At 42.4% G+C, this 18,822-nt stretch overlaps 1 protein-coding gene across 1 annotated transcript in view; it reads left to right on the top strand.

The window, feature by feature from the left end:
- Positions 1-18,822, top strand: part of CCNYL1 (cyclin Y like 1) — a 79,648-nt gene that overhangs the window by 10,841 nt on the left and 49,985 nt on the right. The window contains exon 2 of the mRNA XM_040357363.1: positions 17,733-17,807. Coding sequence (XP_040213297.1) covers positions 17,733-17,807 — 75 coding nt within the window. The remainder of the gene's footprint in view (positions 1-17,732; positions 17,808-18,822) is intronic.

Genomic DNA, 18,822 nt, shown 5'->3' with positions numbered 1-18,822 from the left:
AACAAGGGAGTATATAGAAGGGGTGCCCAGCTTTTAAAATCGGTGCTCCCCAGCCGTAGGTCTTCCTGACAGCAAACTTTGCACATGTATAAAGGAGAACTGGGGCTACATGTGGGGACCCGGCCGGTACTGGGTCCCCAAAGTTACCTGAGAAATTACTGTTTAACATGGAAGTCTATGGAAGGGGTGCCCTACTTTGAAAAATCGGTGCTCCCTGGTCATAGGACCCCCGGACAACAAACTTTGCACACTTATAGAGGAAGAGTGGGGCTATATGTGTGCCAAGTTTGGGGTCCAGAGGACCTCCGGCTGTTTCCGGGTCCCCGAATTCCGGTATAAACCGAGGGGGGCATTTTCAGCACAAAAAAATTTGCTGGAAAAAGTTCAGGCTGCAGCTATTAGGATGGCTATTATAGCCAGATTATGTAAGCCCATCTTAGTCAAAACCAGTGGTTGTCAGAGCATGTTTCACCTGGGTTTGTCTAGTTCTACAAGCTTAAAGGGGTTGTAAAGGTTCGGCTTTTATTTTATAAATTGGTTCCTTTAAGCTAGTGCATTGTTGGTTCACTTACTTTTTCCTTAAATTTCCCTTCTAAATGTTTTTTTTTCTTTGTTTGAATTTCTCACTTCCTGTTTCTCCTCGGTAAGCTTTCCACCATCACCCGAGAGGTGGAAAGTCATTTAGAACAGCTTACTGAGGAGGAACAGAAAGTGAGAAATTCAGACAAAGGGAAAAAAAACATTTAGAAGGGAAATTGAAGGAAAAGGTAAGTGAATCAACAATGTACAAGATGAAAGGAACCTATTTTAGAAAATAAAAAACAAACTTTTACAGCCCCTTTAAATCCTTCATGGACTCAAATGGAAGTTACTCATGTGAAAAACTGCTTTCCTGGTTGCGATTATGTCAGTTCCCAAGGTCCGCAAATTGCAGGCGCTGTTGGGGAACCTTGCCTCACTTTCTTTTATAGATCCCAGGATATTGTGCTACCAACTTATTGCAACTCGCCTAAAAATGAGGGGGGAGAAAATGAATTCAGTTTCTTAGATGTCAGAAGAATTCTTCTTCATCTCAAAGAGACCGAAGGCTTTTATCGGGGGAGGCGGGGCCCCCCTGATAAGTGAGCTTGCGGCGAATACAACACAGAGACCACTTATCTGAAAGCGGACTGCCTGCTGAAGAAGATACTATATGCTGCCATAACAACGATATTCCTCTTCAAACAGCCAATGTATAACGACTGCGGGCGGTCCGTCCGTAAGTACTTAAATCGTTTTGTTTTTGGAGTTTTTATCAAATTATTTAAGAAAAAAATGCTTTTGGAGTAAAAAATCTATCTCCATATGGTTTTCTATTCAAGATACTTTAATAATTTAGTTTATTTAGCATGGAAATGGAGCTTGGTTTTGTAGCATGAGAGGCTGTATTTTTTGGTAAACTCGTTCAATGAATGCAAGCTGAGAACACGCACTGCATTGATGAATTCACACAATTTCACAGTAACCATGCGATAAAACAAAGTTCAGGAATATTCCTTTATTTTGCTTTGTTAATCTATATACTCCATAAACTGTGTGTTTGAAAAGGTTCTGATATTCCTTTTTTACTAATCTGACCGCTAATTTCAAGTAGGAAACCTTCATTTTGTTTGCAAATATTAAAGATTCTAACTAACAGTAAGAAAACCTTAGATTTTAACTACTTGCTGACCTGCCGCCGTCATTCTACGGCGGCAGGTTGGCTCTCCTGCGTGAGCCCGGCGGGCGTGATCGCCGCCGGGGCACATGCTATCGCTCGTTAGAGTTGGACCGGGAGCTGTGTGTGTAAACACACAGCTCCTGGTCCTGTCAGAGGGGGAAATGCTAATCCTCTGTTCATACAATGTATGAACAGAAGATCAGTGATTTCCCCTAGTGAGGCCAACAGTTAGAACACACCCAGGGACATACTTAACCCCTTCCCCGCCCCCTAGTGTTAACCCCTTCCCCGCCAGTGACATTTTTATAGTAATCCAATGCATTTCCTTTAATGTTGTTGGCCTCTTAGCAGCCTCCCGGTCCAGGTTTCTTTTTTTTTTTCATCAGTTTTGGAGGGACGTCCAGTTCTTGGTGATGTCACCGTTATGCCGTATTTTCTCTACTTGATGACTGTGTTCCATGGTATATCTAATGCCTTGGAAATTCTTTTGTACCCTTCTCATGACTGATGCATTTTTAACAATGAGATCCCTCTGATGCTTTCTGCGGACCATGTTTTTTTGCTGTAGAATATGACTAAGAAAATGTCAGGAAAGACCTACTAGAACAGCTGAACTTTACTTGGGGTTAATCAGAGGCACTTTAAATGAAAGGCGCTCATTTAGAGTTCAGTGTGTGCGTCTTCTAATGTCTGCCTCTCTGCATCAACAAGGGCATTTTGTGGTAACAGTGGACACAAAATGTTTTTTTTTTTTGCCAGGGTTGAGTCCCCGTGTAGGCACCGGCAGCAAAAATCTATTTTTTCTTTATCTATTTTTGAATTGCGGGCTGCATACTTGAAGCTTTTTACCTTAATGCAAAGAATGCATTAAGGTAAAATAGCCTTAAGGCTTTGAAACCACTTTGAGATCAATGGGAAGGCCCTTGCTTATGAATCACCTTATATGTGGTACTCCTATATGCTTGGGTTATGCTTAATGTCATGTAATTTATTGTAGGAACTTCTTATTCTGTGACAAGTTTTTTAATATATTTCATCCGTGTAATATACAAAATAAAAATGGTTGTTGCTACACCTGATAAGCAAACCCCAACAAAATATGCATTAATAGTAATATGGAGGTTGAAAACGTCCTATTCTGTTTTTTACTCGTCTAAAGCTTTGCGGGCTTGAAAGCTGGCTGTGACTCGTGATCATGCTCAATGTTTTTTCATGATCATATGATCAGCACTGGCTTTTTAAAGGTACCATGCAAGTTTATCTCTTGATAAGAATGGCAAATATAGATTTGGGCATGTAATTGGCGCAACCTTCATTTTTTCTGTAGCAGGAAAAACATATGCTTGTTTTAGGATCCACTGAATGCTTGGAATTTTTTTTCCTGATGAAGTTACAATGTTAAATTGCTATTGCATCAATGTTTTGTACTCTAATCTTTGTAGAGGCAGCAGCCGGGTCGTATACATGCTGCGGCAGGAATTATAACAGTTGTTGCGTTGGGCGGGCACTACTGCATGTCATGAGGCTGTGCTACAAGTGCTCTGCATTGCATGTGGTTGCAGCACAATTGTGCTGCATTTAGGGGGTTAAAACGGGTAGTGAGGAGCAGGGCTGTGTAGTCGGTAGATAAATGTTCCGACTCCTCAGTTTTATGTACTTCCGACTCCGACTCCTCTGTATTAATATGCAAATGTATTTTATACATTCCTTGAGGGAAAGAAACGCAACCTACCACAGGACTACTGGCCGGGAAGCCAACAGTCTACTGTATTGCACAGTTTAAGCAAAAGACAAACACAATGAAAACAATCAAGTGGCTGGATAGTAGCAGCAGGCATAAACATCAGGAACAGGATCTTTACCAGTTCAAAAATACAAACCACATTATTTGGTTGTTTTAGAACAAAAACAAAGCTTATCTATAATGAACCAAAAACAAAATCTGTAAAACCTAGAAATGGTTTATATTAATCTTGAAATGTAGTTATAGGCTTAGCAAATGCAAATCAATTCAATGTAGAGTTCTAAGGAAGAGAATTGCCTCTGCCAGATCCTCTTTCATAGAGGCTCTTAAGTCAGACTTTATTATTTTTAGGGCTGAAAATAATCTTTCGACACTGACTTGGGTGGGTGGCATTGCAGTAACTATTCTGGCCACATCACTAACGATCTCTGGATAAACAAGGATGGCTTCTTCAACAGTAAGTTTTGATGAGCGATCATACTTTTCAACTTCTTTTAGTGCTTTATAAAACTCCTGTTGGAATTTTTTTATTTGGACACTTACTGGTTCTCTAACATGCGTTCCCTGTAAAAGCAGAACACAACACTATGGAAAGTATAAGTATTGCAGCTCCTAATTGTGCGTTGTGTGCCATACAGTGAAGCACATGAAAAGCATGCTTCTTCACGGTCACTTAACGTGTTCGTTTTGCGGTTACGTGAGGCACTGCATGCATTGGTCTTTATTAGAGGTAGACCGATATATCGGTCGGCCGATATTTGGCCGTTTTTAAGAAATCGGCATCGGCCGATTATTGTAAAAAAATCGGCCGATTTTCGGCTGCCACGCTAAACCCCGCTCCACCTCCAGCAGCACGAGAAATTAATCCTTCAGCCTGGTAGCCTGCGCACCGACCCCCCCCCCCCCCCCCCCCTCTACCTCGGCGGGCTGTACTGTAGCATAAAGCAAACTTGTGACAAGCCCGAGCAACTGCAGTAGTTGTCTGCCCGAAGAGATCACACTTGTTATGCTTCCTGCATGCTGGGATGGTGGCGGGATTACTGAACATAGGCTCTAGGCTACGGCTCCAGCCGTAGCCTAGAGCCCATGTTCAGTAATCCCGCCACCGTTCCAGCATGCAGGAAGCTTTTGTGATCTCTTCGCGCAGACAACTTGTACTGCAGCTGCTCGGGCTTGTGACAAGTTTGCTTTCTGCTACAGTACAGCCCGCCGAGGTAGAGGGGGGGGGGGGGGGTCGGTGCGCAGGCTACCAGCAGCGTGGCTGAAGGATTTATTTCTCATGCTGCTGGAGACTGGGGTAATAGTACAGCACAGTATTCCTATCATCTCTGATAGGTGCCTCGGCTCTCTAGTGATTGTACATAGTACTCCAACTGACGTGGGAGCTCACAGGTGTCATCCAATGGACAGTGTGTACATGTCAGAGCACACCCCTCTCCTGTATACACACTCATTTTATATATATCCATCCCCACCCACGGCCAGCTCCATCCATCCACCCCCCTCTACAAAGCATCTCCCACCAACGGCCAGCTCCATCCATCTCCCCCTGCACAATGCATCCCCCACCCACCTCCATCCATCCATCCATCCATCCATCCCCCTTCACAATACATCCCCCACCCACGGCCAGCTCCATCCATCCACCCCCCTCCCTCCATCCACAGCCAGCACCATCCATCTCTCCCCCTCCACAATGCATCCCACGGCCAGCTCCATCCCTCCATCCCCCTCCACAATGCATCCCCCACCCACGGCCAGCTCCATCCATCCACCCCCCTCCCTCCATCCACAGCCAGCACCATCCATCTCTTCCCCTCCACAACACACCCCCCCCCCCTCCACGGCCAGCAGCATCCAGCCATCCCCCTCCACAACACATCCCCCACCCACGCCCAGCACCATTCATCCACCCCCCTCCACAATGCATCCCTCAGGCACAGCCAGCACCATCTTTCCCCCTCCACAATGCTTCTCCCACCCACGCCCAGCACCATCCATCCTCCTCCACAATGCATCCCAATCCAAAAATCGACCCAAAATATCGGCCGCAAAAATCGGCATCATATATCGGCCATCGGCTGCCCCGATTTCTAAATATCGGCATCGGCCAGAGAAAAACCCATATCGGTCGACCTCTAGTCTTTATTCTTAAAGTAGAGAAGTCATTAATTATAACTTTTTATGAATTGGGACATTTAAACTTGCTTTTTTTTTTTTATTCCAATTTAAATTTAGTCGGTGCATTGTTTGCCGACTCCAGGTACCCAAAATTTCCCTCGACTCCGACTCCACAGCCCTGGTGAGGAGGCAACATAGTGCCTCCCCCACCACCTGTCAAATGCCTCTGAAAAGTGGCTCGAGCATGGATTACATTTTATAGAAACGGTAGCTTTTGCTGCTATTGTGACCGAGCCCTAAAACAATAAATAAAAAATGCAGGCAGGCAAATCAAACTTGGAGCCATTGCTAAATGCAGAATGTACCTCCCCCTTGCATTGCCATGTGAGTGTTTTGATTGCACTACCTACTGCCCTGTAGGAGGAGGCAGAGCCATCAGGACTAAGAAAGATGCCTCCCCCTTTCCACTGCTCTGCTTGTTACATTGAGCTCCCAGTGTGCAGATGTACAATTGGGAGCTTTGCTGGTCTATACTGTATATATAGGGCTGTGCTCCGAAACTGTACATCAGTACGGTGAGAACTTGATTTGCACCCTTTCTCAGTCAGAATGCCGAGGACCTCAAGTGGCACCCTGGTTGAGAGAGGCTGGTCTAGATCAGAGCTATTTTATTTTCTGTGCATATTTATTTGTGTGTTTCTTATTTTTTTTTTTATTTTTTTCTGGTTTTTGTCACCGCAAAAAGAACCAACAACACTTTAATGGTACTACCTTGAATCTACCCAAATCCTGTCAGCACCTTCTTTTAACGTGTGGATGGATAGAGGAAAATGGGATTATCATGGTGCCAACAAAGAGAAACAAATTATGAATACAAAAGATTTATTAAATACAAAAAGAGATAGTCTATTTAAGTACATTATGAACATGGGAGAAAAACTTCATAATACAGGCACATGGTCAGGTCTTCCCGACTAGTTTCTCCAAACCTTTGGCTTCATCAGGGGATTATGACGTGACCAGCTCAGTGAATAGCTCTAGAAGAACAAGACAGAAAATTGTTTTCAATTTTTTCAAAAATATATACAAACAGTATGGCTAAGATAAATGGCAGAGCAATAAAGGCCAAGATTTCAAACAAGGTCCAAAAATTCTACCCCCCCCCCCCCCCAAACAATCCCACATGGTGCAATATACACCAAAAAAACCCTATGGGGTAGAGAAAGATGGTCAACAACCTACCCACTGTTCCCACAGGGACCAATCGGGAATCTGACCCCCCGAGAGGTATAGTCACATCCAGAAAGCCCGAGTGTGGCTGTAGAGGGTGACGGAAAGGGGACCATATTAGAGAAAGTGCCCCCAGCAGGAGGGAAATAGAACCAGAAATTCTAATTGGTCATAACTATATAATTATAACAATAACGGTAAATGAAACATACCTATAAAGACTAAGAATTAAAGGAAAAGCAGAGGCGCTGGGTTGGTTTAGATATGGCTTGTCTGAATAATAATTAAAAACAGGAAGGGATTTAAGCAAAATGTCCCTCCTCTTGAATCAATTTAAGGGATTAGGTGCCGTATCCATTTTAGGACTTTCGACCACTAATCATATTTTAACGTGTGTCTGTTCATAATCTGATGATATCTAGTAGCTTACACTGCTCGGCATCAAGACAGCATTTTACTATTTTTGAAGATATTAAAAATTATTTTCTTGAAGCAGCGGTAAGGCTAGAATATAATCGTGCACTTCATCCCTAAATTTATAGACAATTAGTAAATACCGTATTTATCGGCATATAGCGCGCACCCCAACCTGAGAACGTAAGTTTAGTGAAAAAAATTACTTTTTGGATGCTCAGCCTTGACGGTGTCCGTCTGCGACCTTGCGCGGGGTCCGTCCAGCCTTGTCGGTGTCTGTCGCGTCCGTCTGCCGGGGGTTGCAGCGTTGAATTTGGCGCCTCGGTCGAGCTGTGCAGAGCCGGATTTCCGGTGTGTTCGGCTTCTCTCGCGTGGCTGCGGACGGAGCGGAGCGTGGCCAAGCCTAGCCGAGTGCGCAGTACACTTGGCTCGGGCTTTGTCGGCGGCGCTCAGACGGCGAGGATCGGCTGTCTCTGAGGAGGATCGGCGTATATCGCGCACCCACGATTTCCCCCTGATTTTTAAGGGGGAAAAAAAATGCGCGGTATACGCTGATAAATACGGTAGCTATTGTGATTATAGCGGTGCCAGAAAAAGAGTCCAAGGTAACATTTTAACAAACTTTTAATACATAGTAAAAACGTAGTATTGGGTAAAATACATGTCCATAATATGGTCAACTTAAGAGCATTGGGCAAAAGGTGGTACTCTAGTGTCTTCTCCCGATATGTTTTGCCAATGTTGGCGTCTTCAATGGACTTCGTTCATTAATCACTAGTGTATCAAAGACACGATAGAGATTTTTTTTTTTTTTTTTCAAATTAATTATAACATATCAGTATAGTTTAATACAATCAAAGTTTCAGAAAAATCAATATTCAACCTGTCCAACCCCCGCTTACCCAAGCAATCACCAAAAAATTCCCACCTGGCGGCCAGCATCAAAGGATGGAGGAAGGACACTGCATGATCACAGAAAACATATAAAGACCAGGCTGAAATACATCATTAAATCATGAATGGACATATGAAAGTCCATCATAAGGCTTGAAAACGTTTTTAATGTTTTTACTTACACAATGTGCATAAAGTACAAGTTTATCTGAGGGCCAATGGTTGAACATCACAGCAAACAAACTAAAAAAAGAAAGGGAAGCTCTGAAAATGCATATAATAAACCTCAAACCAGATAGTGAAACATTATATGCAGTATTATGTCAACTAAATGATCATTGGAACACAAGAATATAATTTAGCATTAGCTATATGTGGGGCTGAATAAGCCATGGATATTGCCGTACTGTGGGAAGTACAGCTTCAAGGTCAATAGAGACACCTGAAGCTGTAAAACATAAATCAATAAGCATCCACAATCAGAACACCTAGGTATCGTATAGCAGACTTCAATGTCAGTCACTGATTCACTAAACGGGTAGTTAACTTACTGCAGAGATGTGTCAATGTAAGCACAGCCCTCGGGGCTCCAGCATTGTGAACGCCGGAGATGCTGGCTTCCTATACCTTCTGTGGTCATGGGGCGTCCTTCCTCCATCCTTTGATGCTGGCTGCCAGGTGGAAGTTTTTTGGTGGTTGTTTCGGACAGGATGAATATTGATTCTTCTGAAACTTTATTATTTGTATTAAACTATACTGATGTTAGAATTCATTTGACTATTGTATATATTTCTCATCTTAGATCATTAATGTCTATCGAAGCCACCATTGGCAAAACATGTCGGGAGCAGGCACTACAGAACCACCGTTTGCCTAATGCTCTTAAAGGGAAAACATTTTTTTTCATAATAAGCATCCTTTACCTGCAGACATTCCTCTTTTCACTTGCTCATTGATTGTTTTTGCTCAGAAGTTGCTCTATTTCTTCTCTGTTCTGTTCACTTCCTGCTTGTTTGATTGTTGCTCACCACCGTGAAGGGAGGCTTTACTGCAGTGGTCAGTGATGTGCTTGCCCCCTCCTGGGAACTACATCTGTGTGTCTCTACGTGTTAGACTTCAAGGAGGTGTGAATTACTGGGCGTGCTGCAATGCATACTGGGAAATGAATACATGAACGAGCACCGCAAACCAGGAGGTGAATGAGAGAACAGAAACTAGAACACCGGAGGTGATATAGATGAAGGAATTTAATAGGTATTTACTAGTTTAACAGAATCATTACACTATTCTGCCTGTCAACCTTGCAGACATTAATTTTAGGCAAATTTTTTTTTTTCCTTTACAACTCCTTTTAAGTTGACCATAATATGGACATGTGTATTTTACCCAATACTAGTTTTTTTTTTTCCTATGTATTAAAGTTTGTTAAATGTTATTATTTTGATGCACTTGTTTTTCTGGCACTGCTATAATCCCATTAGCTATTCACACCTTTTATATAGTTGTTGCGCCAAGTAAATACCTAACATGTCCCATTTTAAAATTGTGTACGCATGTGGAACAGGGACATTGGGCACCCCTGATATATAAAGACTTTTAAAGTGCCACCCAGAGAGTGGCCTGCGACTTTCTGCTCTAGAAAAGCAGGTCGGCAAGACCAAACTGCTGGTTGCCAACTTGCCATCCCAGAGCATCCGTGTTGTGGATGGAACTGGCGGTAGAAGAAGTAAACGGCTGCGGTGGGAGGAGAGCCACATAAGTTGACGCATCCTCTATAGTGCTGGCTCCTGTCCCACGCAAAGTGATGCCAAATGAGCTCGCTTGGGACAAAGATTTTACGTCTTGCGATTCCTGCAGATGCAGAAAGTTAAAGGGGTTGTAAAGGTAAGTTTTTTTTTTTTTTTTTTTTTTTTTTTTTTTTTTTTTCACCTCAATGCATTCTATGCATTAAGGTGAACTAACATCTGCTAGTTAGTGGCCCCCCGAGCCCCCCTTTACTTATCTGACCCCTCGAAAGTCAAGCACCGTGAATGCACAGGCTTCTCGGCCATCTTCCCAGCTCATTCATTGGTTGATTGAAAGCAGCGCAGCCATTGGCTTGTGCTGCCGTCAATCACATCCAATGACGCGGCGTGCCGGGGGGGGGGCAAGGCAGAGTGATAGTCGGCAGCTATGGCCGTCGCTGTATCACGGGAGCGTTTCACGCAAGCTCGCTCGCATTAAGGTGTTGAGTCCTTGCGGAGGGGGAGCTGACACTGCCGCCGAAGGACCCAGAAGACCAGGTTCGTGGGCCACTCTGTGCAAAACGAGCTGCACAGTAACATATTTAAAAAAAAAAATTTTTTATCTGTAGTGATCCTTTTAAGGAAGGTCTGTTCCTTTGAAAATCAGTTTTGCAGAGTTTGGGCATATATGAGCAATAGTTTTGCAGTGGTTTTTGAGTCACAGCTCCGAGTGTCTATTCGGACTCTGAGCCCCAGCCCTCTCTGCCCTAATTGGCTGACTGACTGACTGGCTTTGGTGCTGCTGCTGTGTTTCAGCCAATCAGGAGGAGTTGCCTGGATGGCTTAGGCACTTGTGGCTCCCCCCGCCCCCTAAGGTGTCACATTTGGCACCTTTCAGGGGGGAGGGGGGTGCAGATACCTGTATAATACAGGTATTTGCACCCACTTCCGGGCATACATAATATGCGGGTATCTACGCCACTCCCCGTGCTGTCTTCTGGGAGACACACGGGTCCCAAAAGACAGGAGGGACTTTTGGATTGCGCTGCACGACTCGCACATGCGCAGTAGGGAACCAGGAAGTGAAGCTGCAAGGCTTCACTTCCTGATTCCCTTACCGAAGATGGCGGCGGCATCCGAGGGACAGGTCGGCCTTATTTTAAAAGTCAGCAGCTGCAGTTATTTGTAGCTGCTGACTTAAAAAAAAAAAAATTGGGCGGACCTCCGCTTTAATATGAATGTAATGCATTAAGATAAAACGCCTTCTGTCTTTACAACTCTTTTTTTTATTTTTTTTTTATTTTTATTTTTTAAGCAGAATTTTCTGCAATTTATTGTATTTTGGGTTAGAAGCTGATGGAATAGATGGTGAAACAGATTATTCAACTTTTTTTATTGTAAACTTCACAGAGCCTCGTAAAACATGGTCCAGCACATTGTGCTTGTGTAGGTGAGACCAGGAATAAAGCTTTGGGATCACATTCTGACTCATTAGAGAACAAGATTATAAAAGAGGTAATCTGATCAGACCCTTGTGACTTGTGCCGCTCTGTACACTGCTGCATTGTCAATTGCCGCATTGGTTTGTCCTTCGATTGCACTTCACTAGAGTTGTTTTTCAGATGTTTAAGAAAATAGCCAACCTTATTTAATGCTGCATTGAAGTTAACTTTTGACCATCCTGAATTGTGAAGGCACACACCCTTTGTTACATTTTCCCAGGAATAGGGCTAAACAGGAAGATAGTCCTGAGAAAGAAGAATGTGTTACAAACGGCTTACTTCCTCTATTCATTTTATGAAATGGTTTGAGGGTGAGGTCAGCAAACTTAGTTCACGTTCTCTAGTTTTCCAGACAGCAGCTGTTCTGATTTATTTGGTCTGATTTTATCATTAATATTTAGTACAATATTGTGTGTGTGTGTGTGTGTGTGTGTTTTTTTCTTCTATACAAGCTATATCATGCATGATTTAAAATATGACCATAGATACAGTAATTATGTGTTTTGTTTGTACTGTTCATGTATGTAGCTTGTGTCTTCTTTTGAATAAGCATAAATGAAAGCAAACTTTTAAGCTGCTACAAACAAATCACCATTACAAGCAGCCAGCACCAAAAAGTTGATTACAAACCAAAACTGACAAAATATAGATGGGGTGTTGCGCTAAACAATGTAAAATTGCATAAAAATTTGACAAATCTAATATAGTGTAGAATCCCCACACCAGCTTCTGTGAAATGGATGTGCATGCACACTCGTCTCCACCGTGAAGTTGCAAACCTGTTTACCGGAAGCCAACAAGACTGCTGTAATATGGGAAATTTATGGGCCCCTTTCAGTAGGCCAGCACCTCCGACAGTTTGGCCGAATCCATAATTGTACCTCAGAGAAATGCAAATAACAGTGCCATACGGTCCAAAAGTTAAAATCGTGGTTTATTAAAGACACAATAAAGCAAGTTAAACGCAAAAAAAAGGAAAAAAATAACGAAACATAATAAACAATCTAATTACAAAGACCACTATAAACAAATAGTCAGACATCAACCAAGGGGAGGAATATGGCATAGAAAGACGCAGACATAGAGGTAAAGGCCATCTAAGATCCAGATCCCATTTTTTTGTTTGTTTATGGCCACATTTTACATTTCTTGAGTCAATAATGGTTTGTTTAATAGTGACTTTTACTTGAAGGGCAAGTGACACTGAAGTAACTAGCTTATTTTAAAATACTTGCAAGTGACATTTGACAAACGTGACTGATAACCTTCAACATACCAAGTGTAACAATCTTAAACGACTTTCACAAGGGCAACTTATAGGCCCAACTTTGAAATACCGTTAGAAAGAAATTTATGAATTAAATGTTTAGCAATTTAGTGAAATTGCTCATTTTATTGTAGTATTCACTTATGAAAACCTCAAAAGCACCCCCCATAACATAGCTGTTTGTACTGCATGTAATCATTTGATACTTTTTAGGGTTAAATTAAATATGATTATTCCAAACACTTTGAAGCTACAATGAATGGTATATGTTGTCGCCTGACCTTTTTTATAAACCTTTTATGTGCACTTTGTATCTTTATCAGTTTTGTTGATTTAAATCTTCTATATTTGATATCGCTCTCCTGCAAAAATCATTAAATAATATGTACCACGGTCCTTTACAACTGAACTCCACTCCCAAAATGTTCTCCTAAAACCCAAAAATGGAACTTCCAATTTAAGCACTCCTCGCCCCCTGACATGCCACATTTGGCATGTCATTTTTTTTTTGGGGGGGGGGGGGGGGGAGATTGGGTAACATCTTTTTAGTGGGACTTCCTGTCCCACTTCCTCCTTCCTATCTTCAGTCACCTAGGTGACTCATCTCGCCCTAGGCGGCCCCTCCCTGCCGGCGATATTCTGGGACACAACTCTGGTCCCAGAAGATCAGCTGGCCAATAGTAGAGCGCATCGCGACTCGCACATGGGCAGTGCACCCGGCCTTGAAGTCGTAAGCCGTCATGGCCGGGTGCCCACAGTTATGATGACTGCGCGGAGGAGAGCAGGGGGAGAGGAGCAAGCATCCAGGCGGCGCTGGACCTTGGGGCAGGTAAGTGTTGATTTATTAAGTCAGCAGCTATGCTTTTTTAGCTGCTGACTTTTAATAAACTAAAACACGGGTAGAACTCTGCTTTAAACTGCATACAGCAGGTATAGAAAATAATGCTTTACATCCGTAAATGAAGATGCACAGTTTGTTTTATCCAGCTGTATTCAACTTGTGCAACTTAACATTCAAAAGATATAAGCGCAACATGTCAGAAGGAAAAAAAATAAAATCGCTGAATTTTAAAAGGGCTTCACCCCCTCCTAAAAAAATGACTTGTAAACTCAATTAGATGTAGCCAATCACCATCTTAATGGCGGACAAAGCCATTTGTTTATCAGCTGTGGTTATTTTTTATTAACTCGGTATGAAAAGAGCTTTCCTGGAGCTTTTCAGTTCCTGGTAGTGCAACTGAAGTAAACAATCAACTATGGGTGGCAAGGCATTGTCAAAAGATTTCCAGGATGGAGTCATGGGCAGGCACATATAATTTTTTTTTTTTAAACTTTACATTTTATTTTGACAAAATACATTCCAATATAGATGAATACAATTAATTGGTATTGCTCATCATAATGCATAGAAAACACTAACAAAAATTGAGGAATGGATAACCAGAAGTAATAACTTTAAGGTACAATATCTGAAGTTTGATATTCTGCTATCGCCCACCCCAAGTGGGATCATACTGTAGGCGGGAGCTGGTCATCAAATACTCAAATTTTTAGGAATAAAAAGAGGGGTCTTTAAGATTCAATATCTTTGGTGTATCATATATTATTAATAAGCAATTGGATGCTCTTGGGTATCCTAACTTTCCATTTTTTTTTTTGCAAATGGTGATAGAGAAATATTTAAATGCCAACATCAATTCATTGCTTAAGTGTTTAGTCTTATAATGATATACAACATTTTTTTCAAAGGCTTTATCAATGCCTAGAAGCACAGTAAAGTCTATTAAGAAGTGGAAGGTATTTGGTAAAACACAGACCCTCCCTGGATCAGGACATCACTTCAAACTGAATGAAAGTCCAGCAGGAATCTGTTCAGAGAGGCTACCAAGTGGCCTCTGGAGCAGTTGCAGACATATTTGACAAAAGTGGTCATTGTGCATGTGACACAAAAAGCAAACAGTCTCCACAAATGTGGCTTGTATGGGAGGGTTGCAGAAAAAAAGCCAAAGACAACATGCAGTCACGACATGGAAAATGTGTTCTGGTTAGATGAGACTAAAATTTAATTATTTGCCCTCAACACCAAACGTTCTGTCTGGCAGAACTCCAATATAGCTCACCATCCAAATAACCATTCCTACAGTAATGCTACATTTACACCTAGGCGTTCAGAATCGCGGTTCTGCCCGCGATTCAAGAATCACGGCAAGATGCAATTGCGATGCCATTACTTGTCAATGGAACCCCAATTGTGGTGCGGTTTTGCCACGATTGCTGGGTGATGAATTGCGATGCAAGGCGCCAAGCTTGTCGCTCAAAAAGGAGCAGGAGCTTCTTTTGGTCAACAGGGTAGCACGTTGCAATTTGCAGCGATTGCAGCAATAACCCATTTTGTTAAAGCGGCGTTCCATCAAAAAAAAATCAACTTTCTATGAACAGCTTGCCTTTTAAAATTTAAAAAAAATTGTACTCACTTTTATCTGACTGTTACTAGGCAGGTTTCGTAATCTGCCTAGTTCCTAGTCTTAGGTGGTTCAACTTCCTGTCCTAAGACCCCATTGCCTCCTGGGAAATGACGACTCATTTCCCAGGAGTCTGGGCATTATTGTGCCTAAAAATCACCCAGCATGCACCTCTCCACGAAAACAAGGAAGAAACGGGAACTGGGCTTCAGATGCCCGCACATGATGGAAACTGCCACAACATCTGATCTGCAGACGGAAGAAAAAATAGGACATTCTTCCGTCTGCAAAATCGGATCTTTGCGGAGGCGAGTGATTACGGGTGTCAGCGGATGTTTATCCGCTGACACCCGCAATCACATAGGGATCAATGTATGTCCCTTTTTCATCCGCAAAAGAATGGATGAAAATGCGGACATACGGTCCGCACGTCTGAAAGGGCCCTAAGAACAAGATGGGAGGTGTGAATGTCGTTGAACCACCCTGTTGTAGTGGCATGTTCCCATTCTTGAACTCCTGAAGTCTGCCTAGGTGTTAAACCATGGGTTCTCAACCTGTGGTCCTCCAACTGTTTCAGAACTAAAAGTCCCATGAGGCATTGCAAGCTGCTGAATGTTATAAGCATGACCCCAAAGGCAGAGTCATAACAGCTGGAGGGCCACAGGTTGCGCACCCATGTGTTAAATCTTCCATTTACATGGCTGAAGATGTAGATTGTTCCAAAACACCAGGATAGAGGCTCAGACTCGTGTAATTTTTTTCTACACCATTAGGAAAAGGGACATGGTTTTGAAGACTGAGGTGCACATTTTGGAAAGAGGACGACTCCTTTGCATGAGATGTAAAAGTCTGTGTCAAACTGAAACACCCTTCCTTGAAAAGTGGCCTACGACACCATTTATATCCCACCTAGAATGCTGTTTAAAAGTGTCCAGCCTGGATTTTGTTAACAAGGATCAAGTGACATTTGTCCAAACGGAGAACTAAACGCCAATATTAAGCTAACCATAACAATTGGCAGTACTCTGTGTTGTTGCTCTATTTCATAGATGCAGAAAATAACCTTTGGTGTGGACTGAGATTCTTTAGGTCTACCCAGATGCAAATGGAGCTCCTAGGGGAATTAATGTGACAAATTATGTTGTATGCAACAGCCCGCCCATATCCATTTATCAGAATTGGAACCAGGCAGGGGTATCCCTTATCCCCTTATGTTTTCTAATAATAATGGTGCACCTAGCAAACGCCAGTAGGAATTCTTCAACAGTACAAGTTGGGAAATGCACAAAAAATGGGTCTCTATACTGTTGACCTCCTACTATGTGAATTGTAATTATATTTTTGGTAGTAAAAATCGCAATAAGCGTTCATCGGTTGGTTTGCGCAAAATTTATAGCGTTTACAAAATAGGGGATAGTTTTATTGCAATTTTTATTTTTTTACTACTAATGGCGGTGATCAGCATTTTTTTTTTTCGTGGCTGCGACATTATGGCGGACATTTCGGCCAATTTTGACACATTTTTGGGACCATTGTCATTTTCACAGCAAAAAATGCATTTAAAATGCATTCTTTATTGTGGAAATTACAGTTGCAGTTTGGGAGTTAACCACAGGGGGGCGCTGAAGGGGTTGTGTTTCACCTAGTGTGTGTTTACAACTGTAGGGGGGTGTGGCTGTAGGAGTGACGTCATCAATTGTGTATCCCTATAAAGGGGATGACACGATCGATGCAGCCGCCATAGTGAAGCACGGGGAAGCTGTGTTTACACGAGGCTCTTCCCGTTCTTCAGTTCCGGGGACCGATCACGGGACCCCAGCGGCGATCGGGTCCGCCGGTCCCGGAGCTTCGGACCGGGGCCCGCGACCGGGTAGATGTACAGGACGTGCCGGTACGTGCATCTGCCCAGCCGTGCCATTCTGCTGACGTATATTTACAGGAGGCGGTGGTTAAAGCATCTTATGCATTCGTGTCTGTGGATGCAAATGCTGAACTCTGGAGCATGCTTGCAAGGTAACCCCCTTGGGAGAGCGCTTTTCCTAGGTGGTTATCAGATGCTGGGAGGAGCCACCGAGGGACCCTAGAACACAAGTGGATTGGGGCCACGGTGGAGGCAAGTATGATGTATGTTTGTTTAAAAAAAAAAAAACAATCTTTTAGACCCCTTTCACACTGGAGGCGTTTTTTAAAATGTCTCCTGAAAAAAGCCTCAACTGCGATCCCAGTGTGCTTTCACACTGGGGTACTGTGCTGGCAGAGCATCAAAAAAAAAAAGTCCTGCCAGCAGCTTCTTTTCAGCTCGTTAGGAGCTGTGAATACACTGCTCCTAAAGCTCCCCCACCCATTGAAATCAATGGGCAGCGCCAGTAAAGAACTGCTGAAAATGGCGGTGCTTTACTACCAACACCCAGGCGCTTTTAGTGTGAAAACACTCTAACAACTACTTTTTAATTTGGTTTGTTCAGCACAGACTGGTTGTTGTTGAGTTGAGCTATGGAATGTTCAGTTTTTTGTCTATGCATTTTCCCTTCCATGTGCTCCTTGCTGTGAAGGCCAGTTATAGGTGGGGGCAGAGGCCATTTGTTTAAAGTTGACAATCTACACTTTGTTGCACAGAATTTGAGTACAATAAATATATGTGTGACTGATATGTGTATTTTGTGTTTTCATTTTAGACCTTGCACCGGAGTCTAACCCATCTGACCATGCAAGAGCTAGCACAATTTTTCTCAGCAAGTCTCAGACTGATGGTAAGTGTTTTTTTTTTTTTTTTTTTCTTCCAGACCCAGGAATGGAAATGTAATATATTTCAGTTTTACAAGTTCTTAGATATAGTGGCATTATTATTATTGTATATTTTTTTTATATATATATATATATATATATATATATATATATATATATATATATATATATATATATATATATATATATATATATATAATATTATAATTTTTTATTTTCACCTATTCTATAAACCTACCGGTAGCACAATTCTTCTTAAGCAGTTGTTGATTCTGTGTTTGTTTCCCCCCCCCCCCTTATTCAGCTAGTTGAGCAAAAAACTGAGGTGCATAGGGCAATCCTGGCGAGCTCTTGTATTCGGACAGCTGAGAATACAAGGAGTCTATAGTCGGTGGTGCTGATTGAACGTCAATTATCTGACAGATTATGGTTGTGCAGAAGTTTATTGGTAGATCAACTTCTGTACAACCACCAATTTTGAACAGTCCCTGCTCAACTGGAGTAGCATTGTCCTCCAAGGATAGTTGGTGTTTCAGAACTCCAGTGGCTGTTTCAGGTTGGTTTGCAGGTGCTTTTTTTAGCGTTATAGCGCCTGCAAACCGACCCAGTGTGAAAGGGGTCTAAAGATCACCCAGGACCAAGCAGAAGTTATTTTGATAGCCCCATGAGTCCAAAAAGGAACTGAGTCTCTTGGCTCTGAAGTCTCTGGCAGTCGGCTTTCTGAATATCTGGATTTATTTATCACAGTGATTGGTGTTCAATCTAAATCTTCTGCCCGATAACCTGGAGACTGAGAGGAAGGTTCTCAAGAAAAGATACTTCGAAAGGGGGATTAACACCCTTCTCCTTTACGTGATTTTCTCCTTTACAATGTTTCCTGAAGACCAGGAAACGACAATAAAATGCGGAAGACCTTTTGATTCCTGGCAAAAAAATAATTGCATACATTTCTTATTCAGTAAATCCAGAACTGTGTGATTTGAAGGAAGATGTTAAAAATGGTTTGTTGCCCAGTAAGTA

Source organism: Rana temporaria, chromosome 6, assembly GCF_905171775.1.
Source record: "Rana temporaria chromosome 6, aRanTem1.1, whole genome shotgun sequence".
In the NCBI taxonomy this organism is placed as follows: domain Eukaryota; kingdom Metazoa; phylum Chordata; class Amphibia; order Anura; family Ranidae; genus Rana; species Rana temporaria.
Note: the sequence above shows the minus strand (reverse complement) of the source record. Positions and strands in the feature narration are given on the sequence as shown.